This window comes from Prionailurus bengalensis, chromosome C2 (assembly GCF_016509475.1).
Source record: "Prionailurus bengalensis isolate Pbe53 chromosome C2, Fcat_Pben_1.1_paternal_pri, whole genome shotgun sequence".
NCBI classification, from domain to species: domain Eukaryota; kingdom Metazoa; phylum Chordata; class Mammalia; order Carnivora; family Felidae; genus Prionailurus; species Prionailurus bengalensis.
In genome coordinates, this window is record NC_057350.1 from 157955753 (window position 1) to 157973839 (window position 18087).

At 47.4% G+C, this 18087-nt stretch overlaps 2 protein-coding genes and 1 long non-coding RNA gene across 4 annotated transcripts in view; 2 read left to right on the forward strand and 1 right to left on the reverse strand.

Annotated features, from left to right (window-relative positions):
• Window positions 1–9754, forward strand: part of FBXL2 (F-box and leucine rich repeat protein 2) — a 130508-nt gene extending 120754 nt beyond the window's left edge. The window contains exon 16 of the transcript XR_006299573.1: window positions 9280–9754. The gene's annotated coding sequence lies outside the window, so the exon portion shown is untranslated. The remainder of the gene's footprint in view (window positions 1–9279) is intronic.
• Window positions 1–18087, reverse strand: part of UBP1 (upstream binding protein 1) — a 51204-nt gene that overhangs the window by 7965 nt on the left and 25152 nt on the right. The window contains exons 4-12 of one of the 2 annotated variants that reach the window (XM_043595859.1): window positions 14849–14954; window positions 14293–14399; window positions 11589–11741; window positions 11374–11484; window positions 10816–10923; window positions 5539–5642; window positions 3732–3786; window positions 3386–3479; window positions 396–486 (exon numbers count right to left, since the gene is read on the reverse strand). In XM_043595859.1, coding sequence (XP_043451794.1) covers window positions 396–486; window positions 3386–3479; window positions 3732–3786; window positions 5539–5642; window positions 10816–10923; window positions 11374–11484; window positions 11589–11741; window positions 14293–14399; window positions 14849–14954 — 929 coding nt within the window. The remainder of the gene's footprint in view (window positions 1–395; window positions 487–3385; window positions 3480–3731; window positions 3787–5538; window positions 5643–10815; window positions 10924–11373; window positions 11485–11588; window positions 11742–14292; window positions 14400–14848; window positions 14955–18087) is intronic. The other variant, XM_043595861.1, reaches the window with a different exon arrangement.
• On the forward strand, window positions 12444–13151 carry LOC122492199. Its single transcript, XR_006299574.1, has 2 exons — window positions 12444–12812; window positions 13072–13151. It is a non-coding gene; the product is annotated as an uncharacterized LOC122492199 (long non-coding RNA).

Consider the following 18087-nt stretch of genomic DNA (forward strand, 5'->3'; position numbering starts at 1 on the left):
CAATTCCATCGTTGTCATTCACAATTACGAGTTTACATTTTAGCAATGTTTAGTAGTAGTCACATGACCTTGGAAAACCAGATTCTGTACCTCTCACCTAAACGAGAGGTCTGTGTTCTTGGAGACAAACCCAGTGGTCTTCAAGAATCAGTACCGCCCATGTGCATTCCTGCCGTCTTACAGTCTACTCTGCCCCCATCAGTGCCTGCCTCGTATCTGGGCCCACCCTGGGGGTGCGCACGAAACAGTCTTCTTGTGAGCACGATGGGGCCCAGGCCCCGCAGCACACGGGCACGCGCCACCCTGCCACGGGAACACGTTCTGCCCAAATTCCCCACAAAGAAGGGTACGTCTTTACTTCAAGCAAACCGTTCCTTTTAAACACGGTACTTTACCTTGACTTGAGTGAATTATAGAGCCGAATGCCATCGGCTGCACCACAAATTTGTACTAAATCCTCCTTTGTCAGTTTTAATAAGTCGGCACCTGGAGAACAGCAAAGAGAGATTCTTCTCAGAGACGTGGAAAAAACAAGCAGGACTGGCCGCTTGGAGCACCTGGCTTCAACGCAGCGAACCCCCCCTCAAAACCATCACACCGCGGCCTCCACATACCCGCACACGCAAACTACACAAACGCAAGAGTGAGCATACACAGTCCTGTCCCAGAGAGCCTAAGACAAAACGCTTCCATGTTCCAGGAGCTCAGCTCGGATGCCTGGGTGGCTCAGTCGGTTAAGCATCCGACCTGGGCTCGGGTCACGATCTCGAGGTCTGTGAGTGCAAGCCCCGCCCCAGCCAGGCTCTGTGCTGACAGCTCGGAGCCTGGAGTCTGCTTCGGATTCTGTATCTCCCTCTCTGCCCCAACCTCACTCATGCTCGCGCATGGTCTTTTTCTCAAAAATAAACATTAAAAAAAAAAAAAAAAAAAAAAAGGAGTCCAGAGGCCCAGAGGCGGGTGAATCAGATCGGTGAGCGGGGCCTTCCAGGGCTGTCTGGTCCGAGTACGTGACTTCACTGCCCGCCTTGTTTTGGCTATCTGGCAGTTGTGTAGATAAACAGGATTCTGACCCCAGATAATTAACCTTGAGATCACAACAATAATGTTTTATTTGACAAGAAGAGGAAACGAAGTCTCAAGTTTTGGGGACCCACCCACTCACTCGAGATGGTAGCAGAGCAAGGACTCGGCCTCTCCGTATCGCAACTGTAAAGTCGCACCGTGAAGTCGGGCCCCCTGCAGCCTGTCGCCGCAGCCGGTCTTAAGACGAAGCATGGCACAGAACTGCACGTTATGCCTTAAGTACCTTAAGAACTAGGAACTCCCCCGTAAATCGCTGGTAAGCGTAAGTGTCACGGTATCCGAGATCCGCTTTAAAATATGACACAAAAGGGGGAGAGGGAGTGGCAGAGAGCAAGACTGACCGAAGGCTGGGACGGTTACATGAGCTTCATCGTCCTCTACCTTGTGTGTCTGAATGTGTCCATGATCTTGCTCCCCCCACCCGCCTGCTATTAACACTCGAGATTTAGTTTATCGGTAGAATGTAAATGCCCTCTGGGATTAAGGCATGACTTCCCTGTAAAAAAGATCCACTTAGGTATGAAACAAGATAACGGAGTTATCTTTTCTATTTGAACACGAAAGCCTGACAACTCTCCAGCTTCTAAAAGACCAGAGAAGCCCGGCTCCGCGAGGCGCGAGCCCCGGTGGTGTCACTGGACGGAGCGAAAACCGCAAGACCGGCGGCTTCCCGATCTCTCTGGGGCCCACAGCCGTGCCCAGGGACGCTGTGCGTGCATCTCCCAGACGTGCACAGCCTTTTCCGGAGGTGAATGCCCCGGGGCTCAGAGCCCGTGGCCTCACCCTCCTCCCCGTCCTACTGCCAGGAAGCTCCCGGGCAAGAAACAGCGGGGCGGCCGGGCCCGCGTGAGCGCCACTCAAGGTGAAAAGAGCTTAAGACTCTCCAAACAGAAACTAAGGCCCTCCCGGGGTTCCCATTGCCAGGGCTTGCGGTCTGTGCTTCGCTCTTCGCGTGTCTTCCCACGAGGGTTCCAGACGCATCTTCCCCACACGCGCTAACACTTTTAAATTTCCAATTTCTCACAGATAAAAGGTACAGTCATACAAAAATGTGGTTACCAGCCAGCAAGACTTTCATCCGGTAGTTTCATTTTAAAGAGACGAGGAGCTACACGGGAATGACTAATCGTGCACAACACTGCGGCAAGGGGCTGACAGAACAGAACCCGTCTCTGTGAAATCAAGCTCTCCCCTGGGCCAGGTGGGCGCACACACAGGCCTGACCTCTCCAAAGGCTCGCGCGTGGCCCCACGGCCCTGCGGGCGGGGCAGAGTCACCACAAGGGTACCGCGGCCCGGGGATTCCCGGGGTGTTTGGCCAGGGTATGGTAGTTAGGCACAGGGTCCCAGGGCCACCGACGCCGGGGAAGTGCTGGTCCCGCCCTGTGTGGCGCATCTGTCAGTGTCCCTCTAAAACAGGCTTCCTGCTGCACCGCCTGGAGGAAGCCCGCTTGGCCCCTCCTAAGAGCCCGTCTGCGTAGCTCACTCTGCAAGAAGACACTTAAGGATACAAAAGCCACACCCGAGTAGATTCACATCTCAATCTCATACTACCGCACAGCAAGAAAGAGGAATAAACTATTGATACGCCCACTCTGATGGACTCAAGGGCATTATGCTGAGGGGCGGGGAGGGGACGCCAACCACAAAGGTCACACACAGTGTGATTCCATTTACATCACAACATTCTGGAAACGACAAAACCCAAGAGACGGAAAACAGATTAAGGATTGCCGGAGCAGGCACGGTGGGCGAGGGGTGCGGCAGCCCGAAGGGAATCCTCGTGGGGCTGGTGTCACCCTGGATCCTAACTTCGGTAGCGGTCATACGAGCGCACGCTTGTGATAAAATGACACGGAACCATACAGACTCATTCCGCCCACGCCAATTTCCTGGTTTTGACGTCGTACTAACATTATGTGAGAAACCTAGCGAAGGGCACACAGAACATCTCTGTACGATCTTTGCAACTTACTGTAAAGCAAAAATTATTTCAAAATAAATTTAATACATGTAATAAAATGAAAAGCAATGCCCAGAACTATATACGCCTGCGCCAAAAGGCAGGCACGTAAGACTGGTGAAGCCACGGACTGTTCCGGAGTCAGTTTCCCACTACAAGGGGTATGCGGGGTGTTACCACTGGGCAAGGCCAGGTGACAGGTACGCGGGACTTCCCAGCACGTGTTGACAACTTACTATGAATCCAGAATTATTTCACATTTTTTCTTAAAAATTAAGGTTAATGAAAGTCCAGAAACAAGTACAAAACACTCATGTCCACACACGCGCACAAAACGTACCTGAAAAATTGGAAAACAGTCTTGTGTAAGAAGAGAATCGGTTTTTGAGCAGCCATTGTTGTGTTTCCTGGATCGTGGCTGAAGGCTGAAGTTGCTATTAACAAAGAAAACGAACATAAACAGAAAAAACAATTCAAACTTAATAAAAAATAATCCAAGTCCCTGGCATGTTGTGAAGAACATTTAAACAAAACACAGAAACCCTGCAAGTTTAAAGTCCAAGAAGACCCAAGGGGAGCACAGGTCTGACTACCCAGAGACCCGAACAATGACTCGCGGCCCTGGAAGAGCCTTAAAAACGCAGGACCCTTACAGCCTCTGACGGTTTCAGGACAAAGATACTTACTTCACTAGAGGGCTGTGAAACTCCATCTCCCTGATGATTTGGGGAAGAAGAATTGCTAGGGAGAACGGAAGGAAGGAAAGGAGGATTATTACACACATATACTTAAATCAAGACGTTAAAAGGTGAATTTACTGTGGGACAGAGCATATAAATCTGCAAATTAACAATGTTGGCACCACCGGTCAGGGAGTGAACAGGGCTTCATGAAAATGAAGGCCACGCATTCATTTTAGTAAGGAAAAAAATATGAGAATCCAACATGAACAATTTGAAATTAACTGCAAAACACACACTTTACTAAGGAGCTACAAGAAATGGTATAATGATCCTAAGCCAACACGGAAAGTGTCCCTTAACACATTTATCCATCACTGAAGACGGGGACATTCAAGGCAGCGGAAGGAACAAACGGGCGCCGCTGTCCTCGGGTTCCTAAGGGAAAATGAAAACAAAGGCAACTCCACAGACAGGGTGGCGCCTTCCTGGTCCTGTGCTCTGCCTCCTTTCTTAGCATCTGTCCTTCAATCACTTCAGTTCCGACACTGACTGGTGACTGTCCTTCTGGACCCACTGGGACGGGGACGGCTCCCGGACGGTGCGGGAGCCCACAACCCGCCCCCGAGGTCACGACCGTCACGCCACCCAAGAGGACTCGGGACCGGGCTGTGACAGCAGAAGGGCCCCCACGTGGGGACACACCAGTCCCTGGTCTCCCCGACGTTCCTCCTCTTACAGCGCAAACATCTACGAGCTGAGCTGCCCACGAGTCTACTCCTCTGCTTGTCTTCTCATCAGACCCTGTCGCAGCCCGGGTCCCTGTGTTCCCTCAAAATGCGGATGTTGATCCCCACGCCCCACTCCCTGCATGACCGCACAAGGAGGCGGGGCTGTGGGGCAGGGACCAGGAAGGCGAGGTCCCACGGGCGTCCGCTCCATGGCGTGAGGACACAGGCGGCCGCCATGGCGGAGGGCCCCCGCCAGAGCCACCCGACCCCACGCTCCCAGCTCCACGACCGCGGGAGACGAGCCCGCACCGTCCCTAAGGCCCCGGGGGCTGGCGTGCCCTTCACGGCGGCCAGGGTGGACCGTGACAGACCGCGTCGGGGCAGCCAGGGTGCAAGGAAGATAACCTCTCCCTCGGCAGTCTCCTGTAACTTTCCTTCCCAGCGAGAAGCTTCCAGCAACAGGGGACCTCCGGTGTGACCCGCCGGCACGAGCTCTTCGGCAGAGGGCGCCCGCGACACCCCCACGCACAGGCCCCGGGGTCTCGGGTGCAATCCCAACCGAGAGGAACATGGAACCAGTCCACCGTCTCCGGGTCTAAAACCACAGTAAGGTTTTAGAAACGGAAAGCTCTTCAAGTTTAAAGACTCACCAATAAACGTAGTGTGTGTAGCAGGAGGGCAAAGGAACAGGGCAGAAAACAGCCCTGATATGGTGCGATTCAAGACCAATGAACGTCCTAAGAAAGGCAATCTCAACGCCTGCAAGCCCGTTCCACCGTGGTAACTCACTGTCCTTCTCTCTCCAGGACTCCACTAATGTTCCTCCTCTCTCACCTAGGATGTATCTGGAAAACGCCCCCTTTCCTACAACTTCCACAGTTGTGAACGTGTGAGGCACCAGGGCTGAGAACAGAAAGGCCAGCAGGCAAGGAAGAGACGACTTTCCTCTCAAACCGAGGCGGCCGGACCCCACCACTAAAGACTTCAGATCCGTGTCAACGAGCAGACGCCGTCAACCCAGGAGGGGACGCGAGGGGGCACGGGCCGGGCCGCCCCGGGCGCACGCCGGCACGAAGCAGTACCTGTCTGGGACGCTGCACGTGCCCTGCTGTGGGGAGGTGAAGGCGGGCGCTGTGGAAGGGCTGCTATTCACGTAGGCTGTGGGGGTATCGGGCCACGGAGAGCACTAAGGACAGAAACAGAAATAAATTAGCGAGCTGCTTTTAGAAGCGTACGAAGAAGTATTTCTGCAAGTCACTCTCTAGTCTGGCCAAATGCAAGGTCATAAAACACAAGACACTTGACACTCATCAAGGAGCCTCACAGAAACATCAAATTTACTGCCGCGTGGCCTTTACGTGCCACCTGCGTCTATGCACGGACTCATCACAGGGAAGGCCTGAAGTGAGGACAGCAGCGAAAACGATGCAGGCATTCGAAATGTACACTTATGCACAGCCGGCTTTCAAGACCCCTCCCCTTCCTCTGTAGCAAGGGTCTCACAGGCACCTATCAAGGTTTAGGAACTGCAGAGGCAAGGACGGCTCGTAAGCATCCGACACGTACGGTGACCAGGACAGTGGCTCTGTCCCCCTACTGCTCCTCCGCTCTCCTGCCCAAGCAGCACCCTCACCAGTACCCACTCGCCTCCCGGATTCCTTTAAGGTTAACCGTCCCCAGCCAAGCAAGGCAAGGCAGGCCTAGCATCGAAACCCATCAACTGTGCGCGGTGCTGCCTACGTCTCTCTACCGGTCTACACATGTCTACACACGCTTCTGGCTTCTCTCTTCTGAAAGGGGCATGGTGAACTAGGACAGCTTTCAGCCTAGGCACCATTCTGACCACAGACAGAGCAAAGACACAGACACGCGCTATTGCAATGAGGAGAAGTGGAAAAGCTAAGTCAAAAGCGTGCGGAGCAGGCCAGGGCAACCAAGGAGGAGCTTCAAACCTGAGCAGGAGTCCACCTCACTCCCTGACAGAGTCCCTAGAATGAGTCCGTGGGAGGACGCCCTCGGTTGCCAGGCCCCCTTCGCAATCACCCTTCTCAGGTTTTACACAAGAAAGCCATCATGTCTCACCACGGCCAGGGGACAGAAGACCCTCCCCCAAACAAAGCAAAAGACCAAAGATATCGGGATAAATCAGAAAGTACATGACTCTAAAACAATGCTTCTGTATATGTCGGGTAGTTTTCAACTCCTTGCCTTCCAACACTTCAGGAATACCTAGCGTCAGCTGACACCTACTCAAGTAATCGACCAGATCATAAAAAATAGGTCACTGGGATTTGGGGCAAATGACTCAAAAGGAATTGCAAGACCTGAATGACACCACTCAAAGAAAAGTAAGCACGTCTAAACAAAGTTTCTTTTCTCTACAAAAAAAAAAAAAAGACAAATGTAGAATGTGACTGCATTCCACCCTGTCTCATCCTTCAACAGGCATTTCCAATAACATTTCTATTTTTACATTTAACTGTTTATTAATAATTGTATAATTTGTTGTTTTGATAAACTGGTCCCAACAATAAGTAGCTGGCTGGCTCAGTCAGGAGAGCACACAACTCTTGATCTCTGGGATGTGAGTTCAAGCCCCACACTGGGTGTAGAGTTTACTTTCAAAAACATTTCTCAACAGACTTAAGAGCCTTATGGTCAGAGAAAATATTAAGTTTCAGTTTGAATAAGTCTGTCATAAAGAAGTAATTAGGGTGATGGTTAAAAGATTTTCAGGCGTAAGAGTCTGTCGTATTGACATGAAATTATTTATGGCGAGTGGAAGAGAAAACAGATCAAGGAGGAAGAATGGGATAAAATTTCAGGCATAACTACAGAGCTCCATCATGAACTTTTTATTTAACATTTACTTATTTTTGAGAGAGAGACGGAGAGGGAGAGGGAGAGAGAAAGCGAGTGGGGGAGGGGCAGAGAGAGAGGGAGACACAGGATCCAAAGCAGGCTCCAGGCTCTGAGCTGTCAGCACACAGCCCAAAATGGGGCTCGAACCCACGAACCATGAGATCATGACCTGAGCCAAAGTCGGACGCTTCACCGACTGAGCCAGCCAGGTGGCCCCATCATGAACTTTTTAAATGAACAACAGTTGGGTGTTAAATTGCTGTGGTATTTAAATTCGGCAGGATACACTTCAAAAAGCAACGTCATAGTTGTATCTTAAATCGACCACCCATTATGTGTCCCCTCGAAAATGGGAAAATTGGCCAGAGTGTTCCAACTACTACCAACTTTCAAAAAGAAATCTCATCTGCCCAGACAGCGCCACTGAACTTACTGCACGCACACCCATTTCACTGTAAGTGGCCTTTGACGCATCAGCGCCCGCTCCCCTGCAACTAGGTCGTTTCTCTTTCCACCTCACAAAGTAACACCGCCTCATCTTGCAGTCTGAGGAGCCCAACTGGCAGATCTGGCAAGTTCCAGGTGTCACATGTTCACGGTCCTCTCCACTACCCGGAAGACGGTTCCCTTGCTACACCATAAAAACTAGGACCATGTCGCATAACATGCCCATCTAAATGAGGTGAACCTTTTAGCACTAAGTCTCCCCAAATCTGTTCATCACTGCCAGCTGTCTGAGGAAATGAAGCCATCAAAAGCTCCAAGTTAACACGGCACAGTAATACGGCAGGGACACCAAATTTATGAAACCTCCACAAACACACCTACTTCACTTTTACACGAGATTCCTTCACCAGTAGAAAAGCAGGGATGCTAACAGCTTACTTCTAAAACCTGCCCAATAAATATGAGGCTTGACTCACTGAACACCAGGAAACCAGTGAAAACTGGTCCTGTTGGGAGGCCTCGGCTTCTAAGAAAATGATGGGTGCCAAGTTCTTAAGTGGCCAGGCTGAATGAAACACCAAGGCCCGCTCTCCATTTTATAGGTTTCTCTTGCAGTCTCAACTGGAGAGGGGAAGGCCACACCCACGAAGATTTTCACAATGTTTCTTCTACCCTGGCGTGCTTCCCTGTCTTTAAGCGATGGGGGGTGGGGGACACCTGGCTGCCTCGGTCATGAGAGGGTACGACTCTTGATCTCAGTACCCCACGTTGGGGGGAGAGACTACTCAAAAATAAAAATCTTTAAAATAAAAAATAAATAAAAAATAAAAGAAAGCGGGCACCTGGGTGGCTCAGTTGGTTAAGCATCCCACTTCGGCTCAGATCATGATCTTACGGTTCGAGAGTTCTAGCCCCGCATCGGGCTCTGTGCTGACAGCTCAGAGCCGGGAGGCTGCTTCAGAGTCCGTGTCTCCCTCTCTCTCTGCCCCTCCCGCATCCTCTCTCAAAAATAAACATTAAAAAAAAAATTTAAACAAACAAATAAAAAAAATAAGCAACGGTGCAGTGCCCACGTTCCTGAGGAAAGTCTGTGATTCATTATGGCTCCAGCAATACCCGGCTTGGACTGGTGTGGGCACGGTTTCAGTGCACCGTGAACAAAGTCCCTCCCCAGGTAGACTGGAAAATGCCGGCCCGTTTTAGACCGTAGACATTGGCAGCCTGATCGGAGCCAGTAAAATACAGCTCAGGGACAAAGACCAACAGACACATTAAAGGGGTTGTCGTGCAGCAGCTGGCCAGAGCCAACAGTAGGGCCTCTACTCAGCGTGGGACCATTTCAAACAGCACCTGGTAACAGGTGAGCCTGCCGTGCTTTCCTAACGAAGGCCAAGTGTAACTACCCAAGAACTGTAAGAAATGCTGGCCTGCCTTTGTAGGTACTCGCACAAATATACGAAATGCTGTGGACTTTTTTAGAGGGACTAATCTGTACCTTACTTTTTCTTCAACAGGTTTCAAAGAGGAGCTCTCGCCACCCCCTACGAGTATCTTAACCAAACCAAATACAGCCCAGGGCAGCAAGCAACACGCTCTAGGAAGATGTGAAATCCCAGGCCAGTGAACTGCTGACGTTTTGCATACTTTAGACTTAAGAGTCATTAATAATTTACCAACAATTCTACCACCTCCAGATTAGCTCCGGACTAGAATAGATTTCCTCAATTTACGAGTTATCAGAATGCATTCCTTTTAATTAAATAGTTTCTAACAAGAAAGGAAAAGCGACTTGAGTTACCAGGATCTCCCCAGAAAAGTTTACTAAGAACGATTTGTGAGTCTTCTGCTGGGAAATGCAAAGAAGATTGAAAAATATAAAACTGAAGGGGGCCCAGGGGACCCTGGGGAGGGAGCATATAGTTGTCCACACAAGCTTTGATCCAAATCAGAAAAGCCCAGTTAAAGAAAACGCATTATGTGCGCTCCCTATCCAGACATCCACTTTTCTGTTTTACTGCACAAAGAAGCACTTGAAATATTTTCACTCAATGCTTTAATCTGGAAATGAGGGTCCTGTGATAAGGCCTGTGACTTTCATATTCTACAGAGAATTGCACAGACACGTGTTAAGAGTGAAAACGTCATGTCTGGCACCTTGATTTTACGAACACTGCCATGATGAGTAGAGCAGCCATGAATACAGATGATGACAGTTACTTTTAAAAATTACTGAATGCTCTGTGTTCACATTTACTGCGGGTACCCGGTGATCTAAGTTTAAGTAACAAGAGAATGCTCTGTGGACTGTTAGATGAAGAGCTGTGTCGTCAAATAAAGACATGCTGTACTTAAGGTGACAAAGCCAAAACCCTCGACTGCATGTTGGGAGAACCAGGTCTCAGTGGAGCAAGATGCACTCGCTGTTCTGGCCCGAAGCACAAAGTCACAATGCAGGAGCCAAGAGGAAACACTGATGCAAAGACTTTTTTCTACCAGTGCTGCCAAACAGGCTTTTAAAAGCACAGACAGACACACATTCTTATACTACATGCAGGGAAATGTGACACAAAGTATTGCCTGTTAATGTCAAGCTTGCTGCCACCATTTCTCTAGATATCCGTTGCATTTTCTTATCAGTTATACACATGAGAAAGCACAACCTTTTTTAATTACACAAAAATGATCAACTCTTTTACTAAAGAAAGTATTTTCAATTAATTTCAATGCTCTTGAAGGAAGCGTGTGTGCAAAGGAGAGATAGGGAGGGAGGGAGGAAGGCAGGGAAGGAGGAAGGGAGGGAACACATTTCTGAGTGTCGTTTTTCCTTCCAAAACCACCCACTATGGTCAACTTTGTTTTAAAGTGTTAGATTTAGGAAATTTTCCTCAGTGAGGAACAAACAGAAAGCAGGAAGTCTAAACAAAAGCAAATTAAATCAAGACAAGGACATCAAAAACAAATTTGGCGTTACTTTTCGGTGGAAGTTGATCCTATATCTAACACTGCACAAGGTTTCCTGCACAATGAGAAGAGAAGCAGAAGTCCCTTACACTGCCTCGCTTTGCCAGAGAATCACCGTAGTCTGCTGGCAAAGTCCGCTTGCTGGACTTTTTCTGCTCATGTTCAACTGCATCTTCAATTATAGGCTCAAGCCTCATCTGGACAAACACCAAAGATTGGGATCAATGTCTTTTCATTATACAAAGAAAGATCTAATACCCTGTTTTATGTCTCTGCAGTCCAATTAAACAAATGTATGACTAGCAGGATTCAAAGTTAAAGAAAATGCAAAACCCCAGCAGTGACAAAAATCAGACATTCTAGGCCCCGACTTAATCTCTTGACAACTTTCAAGGTTTGTAAGGTCTGTTTCTGAGACCTCATTGGGATTTCAGCATCTTCATTCCGGACCCCACCCAGGAAACTAATCTATTAACATCCCCCAATTTAAATAAAACACCTTCCCCACAAATTTCACAGAGAACGTTGTGTCAACCCGCCGCCCAATCTTCCCAACCCTCTGTAGCGAAACCCCTCCTTAGAGTGCTGCTGTGCAGACTGCTGCGCGTTTCTCTTCAGAAACCGGAGCGCTGCTGGGCGGGCGTTACCTCCGTGAGGATGGTGGTGTCGTAGGACGGCTGGTACTTTTCCTTCTCGTGAGCGGTCCTCTTCTCCATCTTCTCTCGGTCCGTTTTTTGTTTCCTGTCTGCACCTTTAGGCTTAAACACAAGGCAGAGGGTTTCGTCCAGCAGGCTGAAGACGGAACACTTACAAGCAACACCGGGCCTTAGTTATCACTAAAAGCCTACTTTCTCTCTCTTACCTTAAACACTTTGATTTGGCAGCTAGCTGAGTGTAGATGATCCGTGTATTCTCCATTTTCATTCTGCTTAAAGGTGTCGACCTGGATCCTGAAAGGCACTCCCTTCTCGCCTCCGTGCTTCCGTGGAGTAAATTCTGTGCTGATGCAGTGCACCTGGAAAACAACTCAAGCTGAAAGGGACTCCAAGAACCGTCTACGGAGTCCCCTTCTGTTTTACTCCTTCTTGGACGTCCTGCCACAGCCATACATTCAAGATCTTTTCAAAGCAACCCCTGCATATTAGCCGGGTGCCTGTCATGAATCTCTCTGTACGGCTCTCCTCTCACGAACCCAACCGGGCCTTTCCGGACTTTCCCCCGTCCGACGCCTCCTGTCCTTTAATGCAGGACTTGTTCCAATCACGGGTACCCTCCTACCTCCACTCTGGACTGAATGCTGCTCTCAGACGCAGGGTCCTCGGCCTCGCACACGGCTCAGTCCACGGCAACGGACACCTCGCCGTCGAGAGCTTCCGTTTGTCCGCCCTCTCCCGCCGCCACCTTGTCTAGCCAGCCCATCCCCTTACTGCCGGGCCTACATACGCCAACTGTGAGACCGACCACCTGGGCAGCGGCCACCTTCCCCAGAGCCCACTACTCACCCTGCCTGTGTGATCTAACTCCTCTGTCAGCCTTCAAAGTGCACTGAGGACAATGCTCATTTCCCACCACTTCTGTTCCTCTTCCAATACCAGTACAAGGTCAGCTAACATGAACCATGTCCCTAGTGATTATTAGTTGATGGGAAATACTATTTGGTAGGCCACAAAAACACAAAATACTAAAGATTCTTTACAGTTCACACAAATGAGAGCCTACTTAGGCTCCTCAGCAATTAAGCAATTTCCCTTTCTGCATGAAGATTACCTAACTCAGTAGTTTTAATAACACCATACACAAATTTGAACATAGAGGGTATAAAAGTTACTACTAAGTATATTTTACACATATTATATTTATGTTTTTAAAAAACTCATCTCTTAGGGATACAAACTGGGTACTTAGGGTGAAATGAAATGCCTGGGAGTTGCTCTAAAGTACTCCATCAACAACAAAAACCAGGGAAACGACTAGTAACTGTTGAAGCCAGGTGGTGGATACACTGAGGATTCATTCTTCTTCTTCTCTCACTTTGGTGGGGGTTTGACATTTTCAATATTAGAATGTCTTTAAATAATGGCAGAAGGTGGGGCGCCTGGGTGGCTCAGTCGGTTAAACGTCCGACTTCGGCTCAGGTCACGATCTCACGGTCCGTGAGTTCGAGCCCCGCGTCGGGCGCTGTGCTGACAGCTCGGAGCCTGGAGCCTGTTTCAGATTCTGTGTCTCCCTCTCTCTCTGACCTTCCCCCGTTCATGCTCTGTCTCTCCCTGTCTCAAAAATAAATAAACGTTAAAAAAAAAAAAAAATTAAAAAAAAAAATTAAAATAAATAAATAATGGCAGAAGGGATCTTGAGCTGTACACTTTTTTCAATCTCACCCTTTAATTTTTTTTATTTTTAAAGTAAACTCTATGCCCAACGTGGGGCTCAAACTTACAACCCCAAAATCAAGAGTCGCATGCTCTATGGGCTGAGCCAGCCAGGTGCCCTAATCCTACGCTTTTAAAAACAGCAGCTTTTGGGGGGTGCCTGGGTGGCTCAGTTGGTTAAGCGTCCGATTCCTGATTTTGGTTCAGGTCATTGTGTCGTGATTTATGAGTTTGAGTCCCTAGCTGGGCTCTGTGCTGACAGTGCAGAGCCTGCTTGGGATTCTGTCTCCCTCTCTCTCTGCCCCTCCCCCCGCTTGCTCTCTATTTCCATGTCAAAATAAATAAAAATAACCTTAAAAAAAAAAAACACCTTTTGTTTCGAAGGGGCACATGCATCCCAATGTTTACAGCAGCAGTATCAACAATAGCCAAAGTATGGAAAGAGCCCAAATGTCCATCGATGGATGAATGGATAAAGAAGATGTGGTATATATATACAATGGAGTATTACCCGGCAATCAAAAAGAACGAAATCTTGCCATTTGCAACTATGTGGATGGAACTGGAGGGTATTATGCTAAGTGAAATTAGTCAAAGACAAAAATCCTATGACTTCACTCATATGAGGACTTTAAGATACAAAACAGATGAACGAACATAAGGGAAGGGAGCAAAAATAATATAAAAACAGGGAGGGAGACAAAACATAAGATTCTTGAATATAGACAACAAACTGAGGGTTGCTGGAGGGGTTGTGGAAGGGGGGATGGGCCAAATGGGTCAGGGGCATTAAGGAATCTACTCTTGAAATCATTGTTGTACTATATGCTAACTTGGATGTAAATTAAAAAATAAATTTAAAAAAACCCAGGAGCTTTTGTTCAAGAGAAATACATCTTACGAGAAATAGAAGTTTTAATTAGAAGTTTTGATTAGTGTTATTACCAATGGTAAAAGTAGTCTGAGTAATAGGTTAGTCTATAAATGACGGATTTAGTAGGATAACCCCAACTTTATACACACACGTATACAGTTATGTGTACGTAGGTTGAAAAATATACACATATAGAAGACATTATAAGATAGTTTACAAACAAGCATTTAAAGAAGAGAACATTGTGTGTCAAGAATTCAAGCTCATCCATGGTCCTTCAGATGACCAGGCTGGTGGACTTCTAATAAGGTAAAACTCCAAACCTGAATGAAAGCAGACGTGCGCTTTGCAGGGTCCCACAGAAATTCAACCGCATTTAACTGGCTTGGATTTGTCCTGGTGTCAATTATTCCCACAGACATTGGAATATCTGTATTTTAAGAAGAAGTTACACAGAAACTCATCTACTACAAATAACTGAAAAGCTTACAACTTAATACCATTATGTGCAAATGAAATCATTCAACACCTCCACGCTGAACCTTTTCCTTCAGCGTTCCCATGGTCAACCACACTAACACCCAAGCCCGCCCAACGTGCACGAGACTTCCTCCCACCATGGTTTCTATTTCACTTCATTCAACGCACGATGGATGTGCCAATCGAGAACTAAATAAATGGTTTCGAACTCCAAATTCCTGACTCGGGTTCTTTTAGCACCAAAAAAACCACTTCATTTCTAAGTACGGAACAACTCAGGGCACGCAGGACCCACTAACACCAAAACTCTCTCCTCACAGTTAAACATGCTGCCAACACAGTGACAGGCACGGCTGACCAACCGCCGTCTCTCCAGAGTCTTCTGACAGCCACTCGTACCTAAATCGAGAAGTCTGTCTCCAGGGCGATTCCACTTCCAGCCTTCGAGTTGCTGATGCTCCGTGTACTGCAGCCGTCTGTCATGGAATACAACTCTTATGATGCTCTATGGAGTAAGTGGGGAAAATGAGCACTTTTAAACTATTCCAGCTAAAATGCGGAAGTGTTTTCACTTCTTATGCATTAACCTATAATAGACGAGCATGCAAGGAAAATTCTGCTTTCGACATTTTCTAAGTGAACTGCTTTGTTCTTGGAATATGTGGATTACGGGTATAATTATTCAGTGCAAAAAGAATTACAACTCAGAAAAAAAAGCACAAATAAAATGATCACTTAGGTAAAATTTTTATTTAAAAAGTTGACATCGCAACTCAAAATTAAGGTACACGTCCATAAAATCAGAGAGCAAGAATTTGACTTCTATGAAGAAAACATCAGATTACAAAAATGAAAGGGCAGTATAAGCAGACAGAAACCCGGGCACAATGGCAAAACTATTTAAAATAATAGTTAAAAACTGAGGGGTTTTTTTTTGTTTGTTTACAGATAGTCAAAGACAAGTACTGAGTAATATATAGAAATGCTGAATCGCTGTACCTTACAACTGAAATATAACACTGCATGTTAATTATACTTCAATAAAATGAAAAACTAAAAAGATAGTCAAGGGACAGGTGGGAGAATGTGCCCACACCCACCAAGAAAAGAACATATATGCTAAAGTCATTCTCTACTATTTACGTGCAAGAGGTTATCTGAGGTAAGCAGTGGGGGGAAGTTCCGCCCACAGGCAAACTTCATCCAAACACTCCGGTTCCCAGGGAAGACTTTACTCCACACACTTGAGGCCAGTTCTCTGCTCTCCACCCATCCCTCCTTCACTTCCCACACGTTTCAGGTGCCAATGATTGTTTGGTTCCAGAAACAAGAAAACAGGTCATGCAATGTCTTCAGATACTAGTGTTTCTGACGCATTTATAAGCAACTTTCTCATGATGCAGTAAGATCGTCACGTTTCCAGTCTACGCTCTTGTTTGACTAGGAAATAATCTGTTAGCAACACATATAAATACTACTTTAGTGCCTTGCCTTCCCTACCCACCAGGGTACTGCCCAAAATGTGGCAGAATGGAGAAATATTTTGAAGGAAAGTATTAAAAAGCAGCAGTATTTTAATGTGAAATACAGTTGACCCTCGACAGCACGGGGGTTGGAGGCGCTGAACCCTCCCACAGTAGAAAATCCACGTGTAACTTTGGACTCCCCCAAAACAACTACTTAATAGCCGACTGTTTACCAGTTTACCGGTAACATCGACAGCTGAGTAACACACATCTTGTGCATTCTTACAATAAAGTAAGCTAGAGAAAACAAACTTATACCAAAAAATCGTAAGAGAAAATACATTCACAGTACTACGCTGTGTGTATTGAAAAAATCTGCTCCTAAGTGGACCCGCGCAGTTCGAACCCTTGTTGTTCAAGGGTCAACTGTAGTTTACAAAGAGGCCAAAACAGTCACTGGGACCAAAGTGGAAATCTATAAAGGCACAGTCACAGCTCTGGTTCGTGCCACCCGCCTTGCCACCTGCACCCACGTCTGCGGGGCCTGCCCGGGCCGTCCACCAGCACCCACGTGACACCACCGCCCGAGGGCAGCGAAGACCTCACGGGGAAGGTGCACGGGCTGGCGGGGGCCTTGGGTCACGTTGCCCAACAAGCCGAACTCAGAATAAGGTGCAGCACAGAAATGTCATGATTTTGGTTCTTTCGTATTTAGTGAGAACCAGATCGAATCCACAAATTCAGATGAAAATAGTATGAGAATATCGGTATTAGATTTAAGAGCTTGACTAAACCTCATTCTAGGAGGCCAGACTAAGATGGCACAGTAAAGAATATTAAAAGAGAACCAGAGTTAAGAAGTGGCAGCCTATTAAAAAAAACTTATGTGAATTTGGAAGGGGAAAAGCAAGTCAAACACCAAGAGAGCCAGCAGGGGAAAGGGGCCCTAACAGCAAGAACGAGCCAAGCGAGCACATCACCAAGGCTACTGAGCACGGTCAAGTTCCAAAGCACCTCTGCCGACCCGGCATTTGCTCCCTAAGATGCCCCCACCGTAGCAGACTCAAAGATCGTGGAGTCAGGAAATTAGACACCAGATTGCTGCACAGTACTTCTGGGATATATATTGCAGATAAAAAAAGGGTGGGATTCTTAAGAAATTCGCCCTGCAGTCCTCTGAGTCCCAGGCAAGCTCTCGGGCTCTAACTTGATGTATTCTGGCACAGCCACCAAGTATCAGACATGTGGCTTATCATGTGGAAGATGAAACTGATTGAAAACCTTAAAAAATGTTTTTAATGTTTATTTTTGAGAGAGAGAGAGAGAGAGAGAGAGAGAGAGGGAGGGAGGGAGAGGACGAGCGGGGAAGGGGCAGAGAGAGAGGGAGACACAGACCCCGACGTGGGCTCCAGGCTCTGAGCTGTCAGCACAGAGCCCGACGTGGGGCTCGAACTCACAAGCAGCGAGATCCTGACCTGAGCCAAAGTCAGACGCTTAACCGACTGAGCCACCCGGGCGCCCCAAGACCTTTTAAAACTTAACCTTTCCACTCTGTAAGCTAACTGTTTAGGAAAACTGACGCTTTCGAAATAAGTGCCCTTGTCGAGGAAGAACATGCTTGTTTAATGACAGCAAAACACCCACTTTGCACTTAGAGGGAGACGGTTTCTCTACTGTCAACAGTTCACTTACCTCATAATGAAGAGTTGTTCTTGCCTTAATTTCTTAACTGGCATGAATCTTGTAAATTAGATGTTTTTACATATTTTAATTTGGAACTAAATCCAAGAGGCAGAACTTAAAGCAATGAAGCAACAACTTAATTAACCCTGCCATTCCAAGTTAACCTGACTGGTATTCTCGAGTAGCTTATCACAGGCACCCAGGATACACGTGTGTTTATCATAAACCGCATGTGATGAACACATGTGGATGCGTCATCGCACCACTCTACCTCTGTTAGGCTTAAATTTTACCATATAAGTAGCTTTCTATTAACGTCTACCATTTTTAGGTCCAGTTTTCAGGACCTCAATACCAGGCACATAATGCCTTACTTCATTTTGTACAGGAGTCTACAATTCAAGCAACGTTTCAACACTTCCACATCGATTTTTTTTAAAGCGGCTTCTCACAGTCATCCAATGTAACTCTCACAGTGACAGAAGAATT